The sequence below is a fragment of the Typha latifolia genome, chromosome 8, assembly GCF_019914945.1.
Source record: "Typha latifolia isolate L0001 chromosome 8, TyphaL0001v2, whole genome shotgun sequence".
NCBI classification, from domain to species: Eukaryota; Viridiplantae; Streptophyta; class Magnoliopsida; order Poales; family Typhaceae; genus Typha; species Typha latifolia.
In genome coordinates this window covers 5,510,290-5,527,640 of record NC_133093.1, presented here as the reverse complement: position 1 = coordinate 5,527,640, position 17,351 = coordinate 5,510,290, and the positions used below count along the sequence as shown (strand labels likewise).

The following is a 17,351-nucleotide window of genomic DNA, read 5'->3' as shown; positions in this document are numbered from 1 at the left end:
GAAATGAGAGATACTACCATATTGTGCTAAGAATGAAGAATATTCTTGAAAATATTTTGGGAATATTCTAATATCAATTATGATAATATTTACCATAATCTAGGCTAAATTTTTACCATATATTCTAACAACAGAGAAATTATACTCTTGAAATACTTTTGCGGTTTAGAAGTTTTTTTGATATTAATCATTATTTTTCCTTTGCAGATGATAATTCCTAAAGTTGATAACTGTGAAATTACTAAGAAATTGTAAGATTAATTCTATGTTTCCCTCAAATTAAGGAGCAGGAGTTACTTCATCATTCAGCAGTTTCAACAGTATAAATAAACTGCAAATAGTCTAACCTTAAAGCTAATTAACCTGACCAAAAGAGTGAAGTAAATGCGCAGCTTGAGTCAGGTAATTACAATTATAATTATAAACCTTACATAAGTGATCATAAGTTTGGCAGGAGCCTTGTGTATTTGTGACGTCTAGGTGTGATAAGCTTTAAATAAACAATATATTTAGACAGATTCTTAATCAATCTATTGCTTAAGAATAAGATAATTTAGCTTCTGGTTTCAGAAAACTATGGGTTTATATATCTAAGGGCTTGGACACCTCTATCCCATCACTTCCCACCACTTTTTCCAAAATATCTTTAGTGCTACGAAGCCACTCCACGCATTAATTGTGTTAATCGTGATGACGTTCTTGGAATCAATTCAACTTTAAAGTTAATCTTGAGATGAGATACAAATCGTAGCAATAGAGTCTATATCAAATCTCTCATTGGGTTCTTTAGATTGCACTAAATAATGGGTTCGTCGTTAGCTACTTAAGATGTTGATTACCATGAAAAGGAAGTGACAGAATCCGCGGAGAGAATATATAAATTGCCAAAAGGGAATGGTTAGAAGAGCTTTGAGATTTTAAAGAGTTGGAAAATTAGCCTAAAAGTGTCTAATAATCTATTACAATATCACTTATTATGATACCTTACATTGATGTGGTTGTTATCACAGTTCAGAAGCACACAATTTTATATTTCAACAACCTATGCTACTGATTAGATCTATGGGGACCAGTCCTACTGATTGATTGAGCTAAATGATCAATTGGATACTTTTTATGCCTTGAACTAGTAACAGTTCATGAGAAGATATTTCTATAACATAAGATAATTTTCCACAAAAGCCCTTCCACTTTGGTGTAGTTGACTCTACCTATTGACTCAAGGTAAGACCTCTGACTCAAGGTTTATAGGAAGACGGGGGCAGAGAGAGACCAGAAGAATGATGAATTCACTTAATAATATGAGTTGGTACGACGAGTTAATTGATTTATGAGGGTAATCTCAGCTTACGCATCAGTGCTTAGTTGTTTGACCCAATTTTAACTTAGCTCCATGTACTTCAAATTTAAGCAATTAATCCACCTGTGGTTCAAACCAGATTGTAACTGTTGATCAATCATTAACTGGTACATAAATAGACTTAATTACCTCCACAGAAATATAGTTTAATTTGAGAATAGTAGAAAAGTTTCCCGTCAAGATCAAATTGATGTTATTGAGTTCTGAATGATTTATATCAAATCTTAATCTTTGAATAGGAGATAGAGACACTTAGTCTGGTTTAAAGTGTGCTTTATGACGGTCTGATACTCTGATTGGAGAATTTCTTTTGCGTCCTGTTTTGATTTTGCATTTATATATAAGTTCCATTCCTTTATGGATCTACATAACAATATATAATACTTTTAGTGTGTCACTTAACACATTGTGATCATAAGTTCAAGTAACAGAAATAGCATCTTCAGAAATTAAGGATGCAAAATTCTTCACATCGTCGGATTCGTAACTGAAGCTGAAGGGAGGCATCAAATGTTTTGTAAAATTGCAATCAAGCAGCAGCGATACTGCTAAACTGAAATTATAGGAATTCGCACATTGAACTCTTGACTTATAAAATCTCTTCTTTATTTCCAAGTGTAACTACATAGAGAAACTTCAGAACCAGATGTACACTAAGAGTGAGTAGCATAAGAAGTATCACAAATAAATCTAGTCTGCTCTTATTCTTCCTTACAGCTTCTTATGGCTAACTATAAGGGTTGCATTAATTGTGCTAATCTACAAGAGAAGGCAATTGACAGTGAGATCATGAGGAAATATTACAAGGGTTGGTAGTAGTAGTAGTAGTATATAGAATGGAAGTCCAACAACTCCACAAGCTAAACTGCAACGGTTTGCTTCTCGAGGTCCATGAAACGAGTCTCATGGAACTTAGCGATGAATGCAGAAGCTCTACTGTCTACATCTGGCTCGCCCAAGTATCGTCCTCGGTAGTCGTCACTTGGTCGTATCCTCGTCGAGGACCTCGGCGCACGGTCGACTTCGTCGTCCACGCAATTTGGCTTGAAGAAGATGCAGGAGGACTTGGAAGAGGACATACTTCCTCCCATTAATAATCTCACTTGCTAGATCTCTACTCCCACACCCAATTAATTCTAATTAACAGGTGTGTTTATGGAGAGCTTCTTAACTTACAAGTATATAGTCCCCCTTCAATTTATAGGACAGGAAGGCCACATACTTAAGCAACAAGAGGTGTGAGGTGAGATTCCCTATAATTTGCACGCTATATTGACGGTGGATATTTGATGAATTGATGTATGGTTAATGGGTGGTGGAGATAGCATGGTGAAACCATCCAAATTGCCAAATATTCTTCAGTCCCTCTCCTTTTTGGCATTTGACTTGAACTAATCCCTCGCCATAGTATTCATCTTATCTTGTAGACCATCACAGCTACCCTATGAATCAACTGAACTAATCTACAATTGAGATAAACCTAATTCTAATATCAATCAAATCAAATATTTGATGTAGCTTAATAGTCTCTGGATCATATAAATATAATGGTCAGTAGGTAGATTAGCTTTGGTCTACATTGGCTACTGTGGTTTTATGACATCTATGAAATTATTCGTGTGATATACTAGCTGACTAGAAAGAACTGTAGATCTTCTTAGCTTGCAACCAATTGATTACATGGACAGTGATTAATTCCCTTGTAAGCTAAAGAATGCAACTGATACTTTCATGTACTTAAAACTGTCAAAATTTTGGTAAACAATTGTGGCGCAATATATTTAAGTAAATATCTACTATTTAAGTTGAATAAGAGAGATAAACTTGAGGAGGATAAAGTAGGCTGGTCAAAGAAGGATAGACTTTTTAGATATGATTGGTTAGCTAACATGCATATATGTTTAGGGTTAGCGTTTCCAAATCTCCATTTCCAAATCTCCACCTTTGATTTCTTGAGCATAATGCAAAGCTGTTTGCTTTCTCTATCTTCTGGCCAAGGTTTGGCACACCACCCACTTACTTTTAGACTTTGTCCATTTGTTTATAACTGTTTAATGCTTGCTTGCTGTAATCACATTTGATTAGTATAATACTATATAGGTAGAATCTTAACGCCTGGTTAGGTCAGGCCCTATTCTTTGGGCTGTGAGATTCCTTCTTTTTTCTTATAAGAGGTACAGTTTTTTGGAAGTGGTGTCAACTTGCCAATAAAATAGAGCAGGTTAGCTGCAATGAACCCAATAGGCTAAATTCAGAAGTACATGATAAGCTTCCAACAAAGCAAGAATATAAAGAAGGTTAGAAATTATCATTATTATATATTATATATTAAGCAAGCTTGCCATGTGAACTAATTGGTGGAAAGGGGTGTTTGATTACATTAATCTGATCCTGTGCAAAATGATCACTCTCATGTGTCCTTTCTTGTACAAAGAGGACACACATAGAGAGGATTTCCTGGCAGATGGCTAAGAATAATGGGAGTGAGAATCCGTCTTAAAAGTAAGTCAAAGTTCACGAATAGTAGGTAGGAGAAAGAGGCAAAGATATTGATAGATCTTATCATGTGGAAAGGTGTGGAAGAACTTAAACAGAAGGCCAGGGAAAGAGAAGCTAGGCAGTGCCTACTCTTTTGCTCCTCCATTTGATTGCTAGCTTCAATGCTTCCAAATGCCAGTTTGTTCATGCCTTTTGCATATCTTGCACTATCCATCTATAGTCCATGAGTACTTGAAGAAATACTATTCTTGAAAGTTCATTTTCAATTTTTATATTCTTTTATAAGTCCTGTGTTGAAATTTGATTGATTTATGAGTTTTTTTTTACCAAACTAGCCCTAATGTTTTATTGAGCTTTTTACAAATCACACCTTATATTTTATCAAATTTGTAATTCATACTCCATCTTTTGAAGATTTTGTAACCAGACAGTACTAAAAAAAAAAATTCCATCATAATATACAAAATAATTTATAAATATCTAAATTACTCTTGCATTTTTCATCCTCTTTTTCTCTTCCCAAATAAGAAGAAGAAGAAGAAAAGGAGAAGGGGGGAGATAAAGAAAGGTGGTGGCCGCAGCAGTATTTTATGTTTATTTTATTTATAATAGCGCTAGGTAAAACGCTGATAATTTATTTTATAAAATGCTCAACTCATCAGCATTTTATGTTTAGAAAATGCTGAAGAGATAAGTATTCTATTTGAAAAAATCGAAAAAAAATTTTTTAAGTAAATTTAGAGAAGCTATGGTCTTTTTTGCAATTTTGAGCACAATTGGATTAAGAAAATCATTGTCATTCCAACTTATAAAACTCTTTTATATTTTCACAAGGAAATATTTTATAACTAAAAATAGATAACTTAGCACAAAGTTATAACGTTATAAGTTTTTTATTTATCTTTTTTTTAGTGTTTTAAACAATTAAATGCTTAACTTTTCAAGTGTATCCTTTGTTTTAGTAAAATGCTAAAATATTCATCATTTTTTGTTGTAATTAAAATGTAGATTAGATCAGTGTTTTACCTGATAAAATGCTAATCTAATTAGTGCTTTACTTAGGTTGGGACAGGTAAAATGCTTAACAATTAGCATTTTATTTAGGGCTATAATAAAATAAACCCATTTTGGTACTAAGTTGGAGATATAAGCCACATTGGTTTAAAAAAGAAAGGGTGTAGTTTGGTCAAAACCTCTTTGATTTATAACCAAAATATTACTGCAGTGTAAATTTTGAATATATCCTCCTTTGTTTCTCTGGAAAGGTGTGAATTAGGGTTCTCTGAGTATTTATGAATTGATTCCCTTTTCAATAATGTTTGGGAAATAGTGCCATGCTTTTCACTATCATTTGACTATCCAGACATCGAAGATTAAGAATGCTGAAAATGTCCCATAATTCAGTCGAATCTTGATGCATTTTATTATTTGGGGAAATTAACTGGCTTGCATTTTAACCTGTCTTTTTTTTTTTCTTTTTTAGAGAATAAAGGGTTGCACCCAGTTATATTATTAAGAAGATAATGTATTGAAAACCCTTTGAACACTAGCAAAGAATAACCCTCCAATTATTACGTGGACCGTGACTTCTCAAGAGGTTTTGCAATTTAATTGTATTTGATTTATAGATGTAGCATATAAAATTGAGTGCATATATATTCTATAGTCAATGCATATTTTATTATGACAGAGTATACATAATGTGATACATAGTAGAGTCGAATCAAAAAATCAAATGCAACAGCTCCCACCCCAAGTCCTAAGAAATTATTTGCAAGATAATTCCACTTTATAACGACATTAGCAAGTATGGAGTAAAACATATGTTACATGCAAATAAGAACCACTTTGCTTTGCAGTGCGCACATTAAATGTGCAATGCCGATATTTATGTAAGCAAAGCGTATCTTTATATAAGAAATGCAATGCAAATAAGAACCGCAGCATGAACCTTTCTATAAAGCAATACCAGTAGACCTTGTCTGCAAAGAGTGTGAGTTGTTGTCTGTTTGCTAATGTTATTATAAGAAAAATACTTCATGTTGTTATGATATCCAAGGCAAAAGCCACAATGAACTATAGGAGCTCTTCTTGTGACTAAGATTCCATCAGCAGCAAGAGTACAGCTAATTTGATAACTAGGGTCTGGTTCCAGCCCTTCAATAACTTTCTACAAACTTTCTTGTTTGCCAGCTGCAAAGCAGATTCATCTTTTGTTTGCATATTGGCATGGTTTTATTCTTATCGTACTAATTTATCTTGATGATATGATTACATCTCTATTATACGCACATTCCTCCGAGAAAGCAATTTTTCATGTCTACCTAAAAAGACTAATAAATAGAAATAATAGATAGACAAGGAAACTTCTCGCCTTCTCAAATAATAGAAATAATTTAAGAACTGTTTTACAGTACGGGCCTCTTCCCTGAACTTTGAACTTTGTTACTTTCTCAAAATTTTCCACTAGATCATTATCAACAGAAATTTCACAGGTCTTCCCTATCCAAGAATCTTACATAGTTGCGGTTGTTCAGGAAATAATTGTCAGAATTTAATTTTTTTCTTTTCTTTTTTTGGAAAAAAGAACGCAAAACAAGTAAACTTATTACCAGTTAATGAACTTCTTAAATCATCCGTACAGTCTGCTGTATTCTCAAAACATCCGTGTTGCCAGTTAATGAACGCGGTGCAGTATACATGAACATCATCCCTCCCTTTCTTGTGATGTCTTCTTATCAATATAGGGATGTTCACCTGGGGAAATCCAAAGGCCCCATAAAATTGATAGATGAATACACAACAGTAATATAGAAGAGTAGAAGGTTGAGGGATATATATTCCAGCAGAGCTCCACACCAGCAAACAAGAGGAGCCTGCAGAGGAAAAGTTGGATGCAACATCATACATGGAATACCCTACTCGACGACATTCTCTGGAAACAAATAATCAGAAAGCCATCGAGATTCCTACCGTACAGGAGTAGGGAAAGGTGTCTTCCACAAAAGAAAAGGCAATGAGTAGAAGTACCTGCAACCATCAAGGCGATGAAATTATTTCTATGTACTCAGATAGATGATCAAGATATGCAGAACTAGAAAAAAATGTTACATGTATAATGTAAAGGCCACATAATGCATTCATCATCTGAGTATCCAGATAAATTCGTATGCAGCATATTTTACAGGCAAGCCAATAAAGCAAGAGAATACTACAGAAATCTCATTCAAGTTTTCTATTACAATTCCCGTGTCAGCACACATTCAATGTTAATTGTTTAGAACTGACTAGTTAACTAATGAATCACGTAGGAAATACTGCATGTACATGTCACTGATGTCCACAGAAAGGTACTTAATCGCACTTTAGTATGACTAGCTATTGAGAGACTAAAAACTACATGCGTCCTGGCAGTAAGACTATGCAACTCAAGAAGATATATATGTTGCACTTACTTGAGGATAGACTATTTTATATAACATTGAAGAGGATAAAACGAATTCCTCTCAGAACTTTTGTAGCAGTGTTTATTTGAAAGGATCAAGAAAAAAATCTAACTCTGGTTATTGAACATCCCTTTTGGAGAGAGCTGACCTGATACTAATAATCCAAAAGTCAAGTTATAAAATTGTAGGGTATTTTACAAATCACACCCTACATTTTACCTATTTGTAATTCACACCCCGTCTTTGATGATTTTGCAACCCGATTCCTCATTTTTCTTTATAATTCTTGTTTAACACCTTAACGTTGACTAACTGATATCGACCAAATTACTAAAATACCTCACTACTATTTTTCCTCCTCTCTACCCCTCCTCGAAGAAGGTATGGGTAATTTAGATATTTATAAGTTATTTTATATATTATATTATAATATTTCTTTGTTGGTACCGTTTAAATTAACGAAAGGTGTTAAATGAGAATTATAAGAAAAAAGTAGGAGTCAGATTACAAAAACCTCAAAGACAGAATGTGAATCACAAAATAGATAAAATATAGAGTGATTTATAAAATTCCTAAATTATAATATGAAGTTGTAAAGATTGTTTAGCTGCTCTCACTTCTAAAGAGGGTGCTCAAAGCTAGGAAAAGCTTCTCTTCATTATAAGTGTCATTGGCAGTTTCACATGCATCATGCTGGCAAGCACATATACTTGAGCAAGTAGTTTCACACGCATCATGCTAGCAAGCACATATACTTGAGGAGGGTTTGGGAGCCCCTCCATGGGGTCTTAGAGATCCATCTACACAATAATTAGACTCTTCGATCTAGAGTCCACTACATGTGTAGGAGAGGCTCAGTACACACATGCAGGAGCATTAGGGCCTTGCATGTGAATATATCTAGAGTGCTCACATGTCAGCACAAATAATTCTAGAGCCCCTTGTCCAGGCTCAATCGTTTTCTTGATTGAAGATCCATGTGGCCCTCTTCCTTCTTCGTTTAAACCTCATCCAACTTGAGCACAAGAGGGAGGTTAGATTAAAATGATAGGCAACAAGAATTCTAAGTTTAGAGATAAGACTGATATGCTATGAAGCTTTTCTTTAATAGTTCTAATAACAAAATACTCAAATATGATGTCTTACAAGTATAGGGGTCTATCCCTTATATAGCAATAATAAAGTGTATAATATAGATTGATTGGCGAGGCTCAATGCTTGTGGCAGGGCTGTCAGAATTCAGCAAGCATCACCATAATCTTCTTGTGCACATCAGCAATAATAAGGGCAGCAAATGACTAAGTGTGAGCTTCCATTGGCTCCTCTTATCCCTTGCATAAAGTCCACAAAGATCACCAGCCAATTAGAGGCCTTTCCCAACCGTCAACAAAGATTGCACAACCTTTCTTGTCCAAAAATGAACAAGAACCAATACAGTCAAAGGTTTTGGTAGATCACTTGAGCAAAAGAGCTTCATATCATTTAAAGAGAACTAGGTGAGTATCATGACAAGGATTTGGTGCACCCAAATAGCATGATTTTAAGTCAAAAATAGGTTGGTTATGACATTTGCCCCAACCTAATGCGCGAACGTCCCATCCAATAGCGCCTCAAATGTCTACCACGGCTCCTCGAACTCCAAAAGTGTTGTTTAGTGGAGTGTCTTCACTCTTGGTTGCTAATGCAAACCAGGTCAAATCGGATCACATCACAGGGAAATTGGGCTCAATGGATTGAGTCTAGTTATCTTATCTGCTTATTTTCTTTAATTAGAGTCTTATTAGGTTAAAATTTATTAGTTAACTAATTCAGCTCTACGCAGTTTCGTAAAAATATTTAAAGAATATTCCACAGTTGACCAAATATTATGAAACCACTTGGAAAAGATCGAAGACGTCCTGATCCATAATTTTCGTATTAAGATTTCTCCAGATTTAGACTCTATCTGGTGGCGAACGAAGAATCAATCCAAGAAGGATAAGAAAGGCTGATTTAGCTTAAGTCATGTTTATCTCTACGTCATGTTTATCTCTTATGTAAGCACTTAAGGTAAGTCTAGTTAAGTCATGTAAGCCACTAAGATAAGTTCAATTAAGTCATGTAAGCATCTAAAACAAGTCCTAGTTCGAGTCGTACAAGCCTTTAGGGCTAGTCTAAGTAGGACTCATTGTACCCGACCTCTATATATAAAGGGACTGGGCTTCTTTGTTTAGGATGGAATTGAATAGAAGAAATATTGAGTTAAGTTAAATTAAGTTTATTTATCTTGCATTACTTATCGTCATTATTTTTTACCGTAGCCGTTAGATCGTCGTTATCTTTCTAGGAGTAGATCTAAGTTAGAAACCCTAATTCTACCTCCAACACATAACCACCATCACCTCCAACAACCACCCTACTTTACGGCCGTCCACCACCACCCTTGGCTGTCCGTCACCCTTTGACGACTGCCGCAACGTCGGATATTTACCGTTCTGCCCCATTCTAACATTGCTCCACTATTTTAATTATATCTTTCCATCCAAACATTCGACTGATGTGAAACTAAAACCATTAGAACCTTAACTCACAAGGCTATCTCTATCTAAATTTTATAATTTTCTTACATCCAGATCGGTCCAAATCTGGTCCGTAACAGTTGCACATCAAGCCTCGCTTCAATGTCATGGTTTGTTGTTCGCCTTGATGACCTTTGCTTGGACAGATCTTTTGGCATTGTCTCCTTGAACCCTCCAACGATGTTGGTAGCTTTCACTAGAATAGCCACCTAGTCTGAGAAAGTTGCCTCAACCACAACTCCTTTATTGGGTGCCTTCTTCGTGAAAGCGCCCCTATGCACACAACCTTTTCATAGAGAGTAGTTGTCAATTTTAGATCGTCGACCTCATGGAATTTAGACTGCAACTTCATTAACCTAGTTGCCTCAGCAACTTGATCACCGGGTGCCTCCTTCATGAGCATAACCCCATGCACTGCAACCCACTCAAAAAGAGAACTCTCATATTGATCTTATCAACTTCAATTTGTATTAAGCAAGACGTCTCTGTCATAACTTGCTCATCAGCTAACCCCTTTGTGAGAGCACCTTTATATGCTGCAGCCTTTTAGGCTTGTCAACTCCAATCAGCAGCTCCTCCAAATAAGATGCCTCAACAACTCTCTTGCCAGGTGTCTCCTTCACAAGCACAACTTCATGCAGAGAAGCCACTCAAGGAGAGCACCACTCATCTTGAGCTCATCGACCTCCTCATTGATGGCAGACTGCTGCTCTTGCAAGCGAGTTGCCTCAGCCGCAACATGCTTCTTATTTCATCAATCAAGCTTCAACTTTGAGCTTGCGAAATTGGGTCTCCTCCAAGGCTGTCCTCTTGCGAGAACATGTTGATCCTCCAAAGGCAAGGCCTTGGTGCACCCAATTATATTATGAAGTGTTCAATTATTAATATTAATTTTAATGAATGTCTTCAATCATAGTATGTGTTGAATAATATTTATATTTATCTATTACTTTATCTTTAATAAAATAGGTCATTTATAAAAATAATCTAAATGTAAAGCATTATAATATAGGTTTTAAACTGTTAATACATAAATTTAAACTAAAAACCAAAGCTTGACATGTCGAAGACCTAAAAATATCTTTAAATATCCTAAAAAATTTATTAAAAATATTATAAATGCATGCCACAGTAGCATGTAGGCGTGCCACTCACGTAGGGTCATGCAACTGGCATGTAGGGATATAACATTGGCACAACGAGGCATGCCACTCACGTAGGGGTGTGCAACTAGCATGCAGGGGTGTGCCATTGGCACGACGGGGCGCGTCGAGGCGTGCCCGGGCATGTGTCGTGCCGATGATGGCATGGCCATCATTGGTACCGGTAGGGTAGTACATTAGCTGGCTCAGCTCTGAGAGTGATCTTAATGCGGTGGTCCTGGGGTCAAGTTGACAACATGCCGCTTGGTTCTTCGGATACCTCGCTGAACTCTTTCAACAAGTTGGTCACTTCAGTGGACATTCCTTCCTCCATTTTGTGGTCCACTTGGCTCTAGACTAGGTTGCATTAAAAGGCCATGGCAATCAACCATGGCAGCCTCACCATCGGTTGAAGTTGGGCTCCAAGTCGCTATCGGATTTCATCACCGCACTCGTTCGCGCCACTTCGCTTGAAATTCATCCTCATCTCTAAAAAGTCAAAGGCAACCAGACCCAATAGTTGCTATTGGGTCCCCAACACAATGTCAACCCCTTGTAAAGCCAAGGGGTGAAGATCCAAAGTAAAGGAATTGCTTTGAATCTTCAAAAGAACCCCTTGGCATATATCGTTCGCCTGAAGCATTGTGCTGTCTCCAAGTGCTACATCATACCCAGAGGTAGCCTCTATAGCCATGTCTATCCTCTTCACTACATGCTCGTCCATGAAATTGTGGGTGCTCCTGATGTCGATGAGGATCCGCACAGTTTGGTTCTTCACGATGTCGTCGACCTGAAGCATCCTTGGTGCATCAGCGCAATGTTGACATGCATGGAGATCTCAGTATGGATCTCCTCACTGTTCTCCAAAGACTCTTGGTCTTCAATAAGGTCCACTGGTTCATCCTCGGTTAGTTCATCTTCTTCCATGTCTTTGGTTTCGTCCAATACCATCACCGTGGCCGTCGATCGAGCACACTTATGCCTAGGGGTGAATTTCTCATCACAATAGAAGCACAGCCTTTTTGCTCTTCCTTCTTCAACCTTGGCTTGTGTTAGTCTTCTCATGGGGGCTCGAGGAAGTCCCCTCATCTCTGTTTGTGGCCGTGGAAATGGCTTTGCATCTGTTGTCCTTAGCATGCATGCTGGCACATGGTGTGCAGTTGTAGTTTGCCAAGCTACTCCTCTGGCCTCCATGGTGCTCTAGCCCTGTTTTGTTGCCATCCAAAGCTTTATAAGTTTCTCTTCCATCACTTAAGCTATGGCGAAAGCCTCAAGCAAGGTGGCTGGCCGAGCGGCTTTTACTTTTGCTTGTTTATCCTGCCGAAGGCAACTAACTAATGTGTTCTTGAGTTGAGAATCCACTAAGCCCCAAACTCGATTGCTCACACGTTCAAACTCCTTTTGATATGCCCTAACCATAGTCCTTTGGGTCAGCTTAGTGAGGGCAGCTTAGAAATCTTCATAACTGGAGGGCCCAAACTGGACGCAAATAGCATCGGCAAACTCCTCCCATGACCGGTAGGGCTGAGCCCAGTTCGTGGTTCGGTACCATCAGATAGCAGTGTCTTCAAGGTGGAAGGATGCTAACAACACCTTTTGTTCATTAGGTGTTTTCTGGTACTTGAAAAATTGCTCCGCTTGATAGACACAATCGAGCAGATCACCACCATTGAATGGTGGAAAGTTAAGGCAAACGGTCCCCGCACAGACGATTCAGATTATAGCTAGGGCAAAACTTGGCAAAGAGCTGGGTGGATGTGTTGATGACGAGTGGTTGTGGTGAAAGTGATGGAGTGGACGTGGGTTATAGGCAGGGTTTGCACGAGGTGTTGTAGGGTGAAGGAACAGAGGGTAGAAGGTGTCGGTGTCCCAAGGAGGAGGGAGAGTTCCGACGATCAAGAGAGGCTAGAGGTAACCGACAACAAGATGACGCACACCTAGGGATTAAGCAAGGGAGAAGCTTTAGATTAGAGGAGAGAAGATGGATTCAAAATGATAATTTCTTTGATAAAAAACACTAATGAAGCTTCCTTCCACATATTTAGAGACTAGCCTAACAATTAAAAAACTACGAAAAATAACCTAATACAATCATTCTCGCTGAGGACGCTTGAACCGTCTCGCGATCCGTTCGAACGGCCATATCAGTGTCTCTATATGTGTGAACATAATGTAGGCGTTTGAATACCATGTTCGAACAACCCTTCCTAGCGTTCGAACGCCCAAATCAGTCTCCATATGCAAACGCAATGCAGTCATTCGAACACCCTAACCAGAATTCCCTATTTATCAAGAAATATATGAAATTGAAACAAGAATTCAAATCACATCACTCCAGCTTGGCCATCTGCTTTAATTCTATTTGCAACACCCTCATCGTGTCTCCTTGTTGAACTATAAATTCAAGGTAACAAAAAGTTTTCCTTTTAGAGTACTTCTTGTCCATCTAGACAAGCCAATATTTAGCCTTGGTCATGCGAGGGAGAAGAAAATCATGGAAGTCTATGTGGTGTTTTCATAGGATTTCTAATCTTAAAAGCTTCCTCTTTCTTGTAGGATTTTTAGAAAGGTTTCTTATTTCTATTTGTCTTTCTTAATTATTTTGTTTACAAATAGTCGTTAGTTTCCTATCTAGATTGGATTTATAGTAGTTTTCAGAGTTTTATAGTTGTTAGTTTCCTATCTACTTAAAAGAGAGGTGGTGTATAATGGAAAGCACGTTACTTTTGATGAAATTGATTGCTAGTTCTCTTCTATTTTTGTGACTGATCATAAAATTTCTTCATCAGCTATGACAAATTGCTAACAGAGTCATCTTCCACGGAGATCACCCTATGGCCGACATTGTTCGAAGAACAGCAGACTCATGGGGACACCAGCCTAACGAACGTAATACTTGATGGCTTTTCTAACAAAGCTACCAACAGCTCTAGTATTCATTTGAGTATTCCAAATGATGCAACAAGAACTCGGGCTACAAACATTACTGACTTCCTTAGCCTTCAATGCTCGATGAATTGCAGGTAACAGTTGCACAACTAATAATCATTAAAGCCAACAACAAGCCTCCACAAAACGAGTTGGGTAGGAGACCCAGCATGTAACCTCATCATTTGGCCTATATGACGGAGCTAGCAATAAGGAAGTAGAAAAATATCTTTCTTGAATGTAATCCAAGAATGGCGAGGAGAAAACATTGGGATCTGCAAAAACATAATCAAGATTTTCACATGAAGGTAGATCTTCCTTCATTCAATGGTGGATTCCACGAGTTTAATTATTTCTCCCTACTTTTTCTTCTCAACTCTACAATCAAGACATTGTCCTGCATTAGCTTTGATATCAGAGCAGATCGTTTTCTAGTTTATGGACGCTCTTGGATTCTACGCAATGCCTCATCTTTTTTTTGTCAGATCAATCGCTCCACGAACACCAAATCGCTACGAGATCCGTCACCCGATAACATTAGGATCCGGATCCGAGTTACGCGAGGAGATCACCCTTAAGGAGGAAAACAATAAATCATTACCATCACCAAATCTCCACAAAAGGAGATAATCACAAATAAGCTTTATTCAATAGATTCTTTTTTCCCCGTTTTAGATTAAAAAAAAAAGCTCTCTAAAAAAAAAGAGAGAAAAGAAAAAAAAAAGAAAAGAGCTCTCTGAAAAAAAAAAAAAGAGAGAAAAAAAAGAAGAAAGAGCTATCTGAAAAAAAAAAAGAAAAAAAAATAATTCCGAAATTCAATTTATTTGTTTCATCTTTATCTTTAGTTTTGAAATTCAAAAATTTCGAAATTAATTTTAGAAGATACTTTTTTTCTTTTTCTTATTTACCTTTCCTTAATTTTAGGAAATTAGTTTCTATAATTTTGGGATTAATTTCAATAATTTTGGGGATTAATTTCCAAAATTTTAGGGATTAGTTTTTATAATTTTGGGAATTGATTTTCACAATTTTAGGGATTAGTTTCCACAATTTTAGGGATTAGTTTCCATAATTTTTGAAAATTAGTTCCCGTAATTTTAAGATAAATAGCCCATCTTTTAGCCTTAGTGAATCGGTAAAAACCTACCCAAAACCGACCCGTTTACCTACAACCCAATCCAAACCCATCGTCATCTTCCTCCTCTTTAGCCCTATCCATATCACAAGAAAAAATAGACGCTATTTTAGATGATCAAATAACATCTACTGTAAAAGGAGGGGTTCACCGTTTTCTCATTCGATGGCACGGGCGACCAAGAGTCTGATTGTACATAGATCACTCGTGAGGAGTTTGTAACGCCCCCGCCCGGCACAAGCACGTGCATGCCCACGCGCCCACACGGCATGCGTGGCGCACGCGACAAGTAGGGCGGGGCCCGTCACGCACAGATACTCTCCTGTGCACATATAATCATGACATCATCAAATAAAACCTGCTAACCTATCCATTATCACATAATCCATCACTAGATAAATCATACTATTAACTAAATAAATTTGTTAACATATGAATATCCTAATCCACAATAATATACATTAAACCACTACATAATCTTACAGAACCCCCACAGGCCACAAGAACCATCAAGATACAACTAAAACAACTAATACAAGAGTACGCCATGATTCGACCTATATCATACAGATCATCGTCTAATACAAAGAGTACAAATATCAAATACTGTTATAACTCAATTTCTATATAAACTATCATCTATACCGTCTCGCATCTATAGCTTATCTCATCTTTACTCTAAAATATCTCATCAGGGTATCTGAAGGCAATATCACGTACCATAATATCTGTGGGGGTTAAAAAGAAAGAAATAAAGAGTCATGAGCAAAAGGCTCACTAAATAGACCTTATCCTGAATCAGTGATGTCAAACAGAGAGTTAATCATATACTAGAAAATATGAATCAGCAAGAGCATCATGTCATTAATGAGTATATGAATATATCCTCAATAATATATAAATGAAAAATAGATAATATATCGTAACTGATAAAAGTATATAATCCTTGACAATGAGTAAATAGATTTTCATGTTATACTATCATCACAACTCTCTCAAATATGACACATAATACATGCCAACCATGACCATGCTATGATATCAAATGCAACCATATATAATGTATATAGATCACTCGATAATCAGGTAACCAGATGATAATGAAATCATATACATTTCTCAACATCACAATTATCACTGACATCTCGGTATAATATCATCATACTAGACCACTGTGCACAGTCACCACTCGGTACCCAGTCTCAACATCATATCCGAAGGCTCAGAGCATACTCCGCGACCCGCAAGAGTATCTCAAATATAATCATACTCGCCTCCCTGCTAGGGTATCAACCTCCATCAAACCGGGCACCCACATAATCATGCTGGAGGTTAAAATATGCATGTACATAATATATAATATAACATAATTTGAGAAAGGCGTATAGGGGATAAAACTACTCACACTTGATCAGAAGACGCAAACCACGTATCCCTCACATTCGCCAATCAACCGAGTGACACTCATCGCTAACAAGGTTCACGAGATCTCAAATAAGGGGTTCGGGATCTGAAAATATTTAAGTAGTATGATGTTAGTCGTTTATCTAATTAGAATTAATTCAATTAAAATATAAAGGTTTATTACGTTTAGAATTACTTCTTTTTATTTTTGATTACATAACTAGATCTATATTATAGATATGATTCAAATACTATAATTATACTATTATCATAAAATGCTAATTATAGTATAAGGAGAAGAGGTTTGTTTTTTCTTTTATATAAGAATATTTCTAAATATATAATTATAAAATAAAATAAAAGGCTAAATAACTATAAGTATATTGTTAGTCTAATTATAATTAATTTTATAATTCATACTCTATCTTGATTAATTAGGGACTATGTAGTCTTTACTCGATAAAATAATAAATAAATAACTAAATAAGCCTAGTATTTTATTTATTGTAGAATAATAATATATAATAAATTAATAGAATTACTTAAAATATACATCATAAGAATATTAGAATATAAATCTAATAATTATAATTTACAAATCTATCTATTAAACTACTAGACATATAAGTAAATAAATAAATAAATATTGGTATTACCTATATTTATACCTAATAGTTTATAACCTAATTAATCATTAATTAATTATAATCAACAATAATCATATTGATGAATATATATTATTATCCAATAATTAATGTCTAAATCTATTTGTATTAATTAAGAAAGAAATATCTAAATAAATAAATAATAAAAATAAGGATTATTACACTAGTGTTGGGCTTGGTCCAGCACTGGACTGCTACAGTGCTGGGCCGAGCC

The 17,351-nt window shown here is 36.2% G+C and overlaps 1 protein-coding gene across 2 annotated transcripts in view; it reads right to left on the bottom strand.

Annotated features, from left to right (window-relative positions):
- Positions 1-6,209: 6,209 nt before the first annotated feature.
- The window catches only part of LOC140793785 (dol-P-Man:Man(5)GlcNAc(2)-PP-Dol alpha-1,3-mannosyltransferase), a 40,270-nt gene continuing 29,128 nt past the window's right edge, over positions 6,210-17,351 (bottom strand). For both annotated transcript variants that reach the window (XM_073145479.1, XM_073145480.1), the window contains 2 exons: positions 6,833-6,889; positions 6,210-6,735 (listed from right to left, as the gene is read on the bottom strand). In XM_073145479.1, coding sequence (XP_073001580.1) covers positions 6,567-6,735; positions 6,833-6,889 — 226 coding nt within the window. In that variant the 3' untranslated portion in view covers positions 6,210-6,566. The remainder of the gene's footprint in view (positions 6,736-6,832; positions 6,890-17,351) is intronic.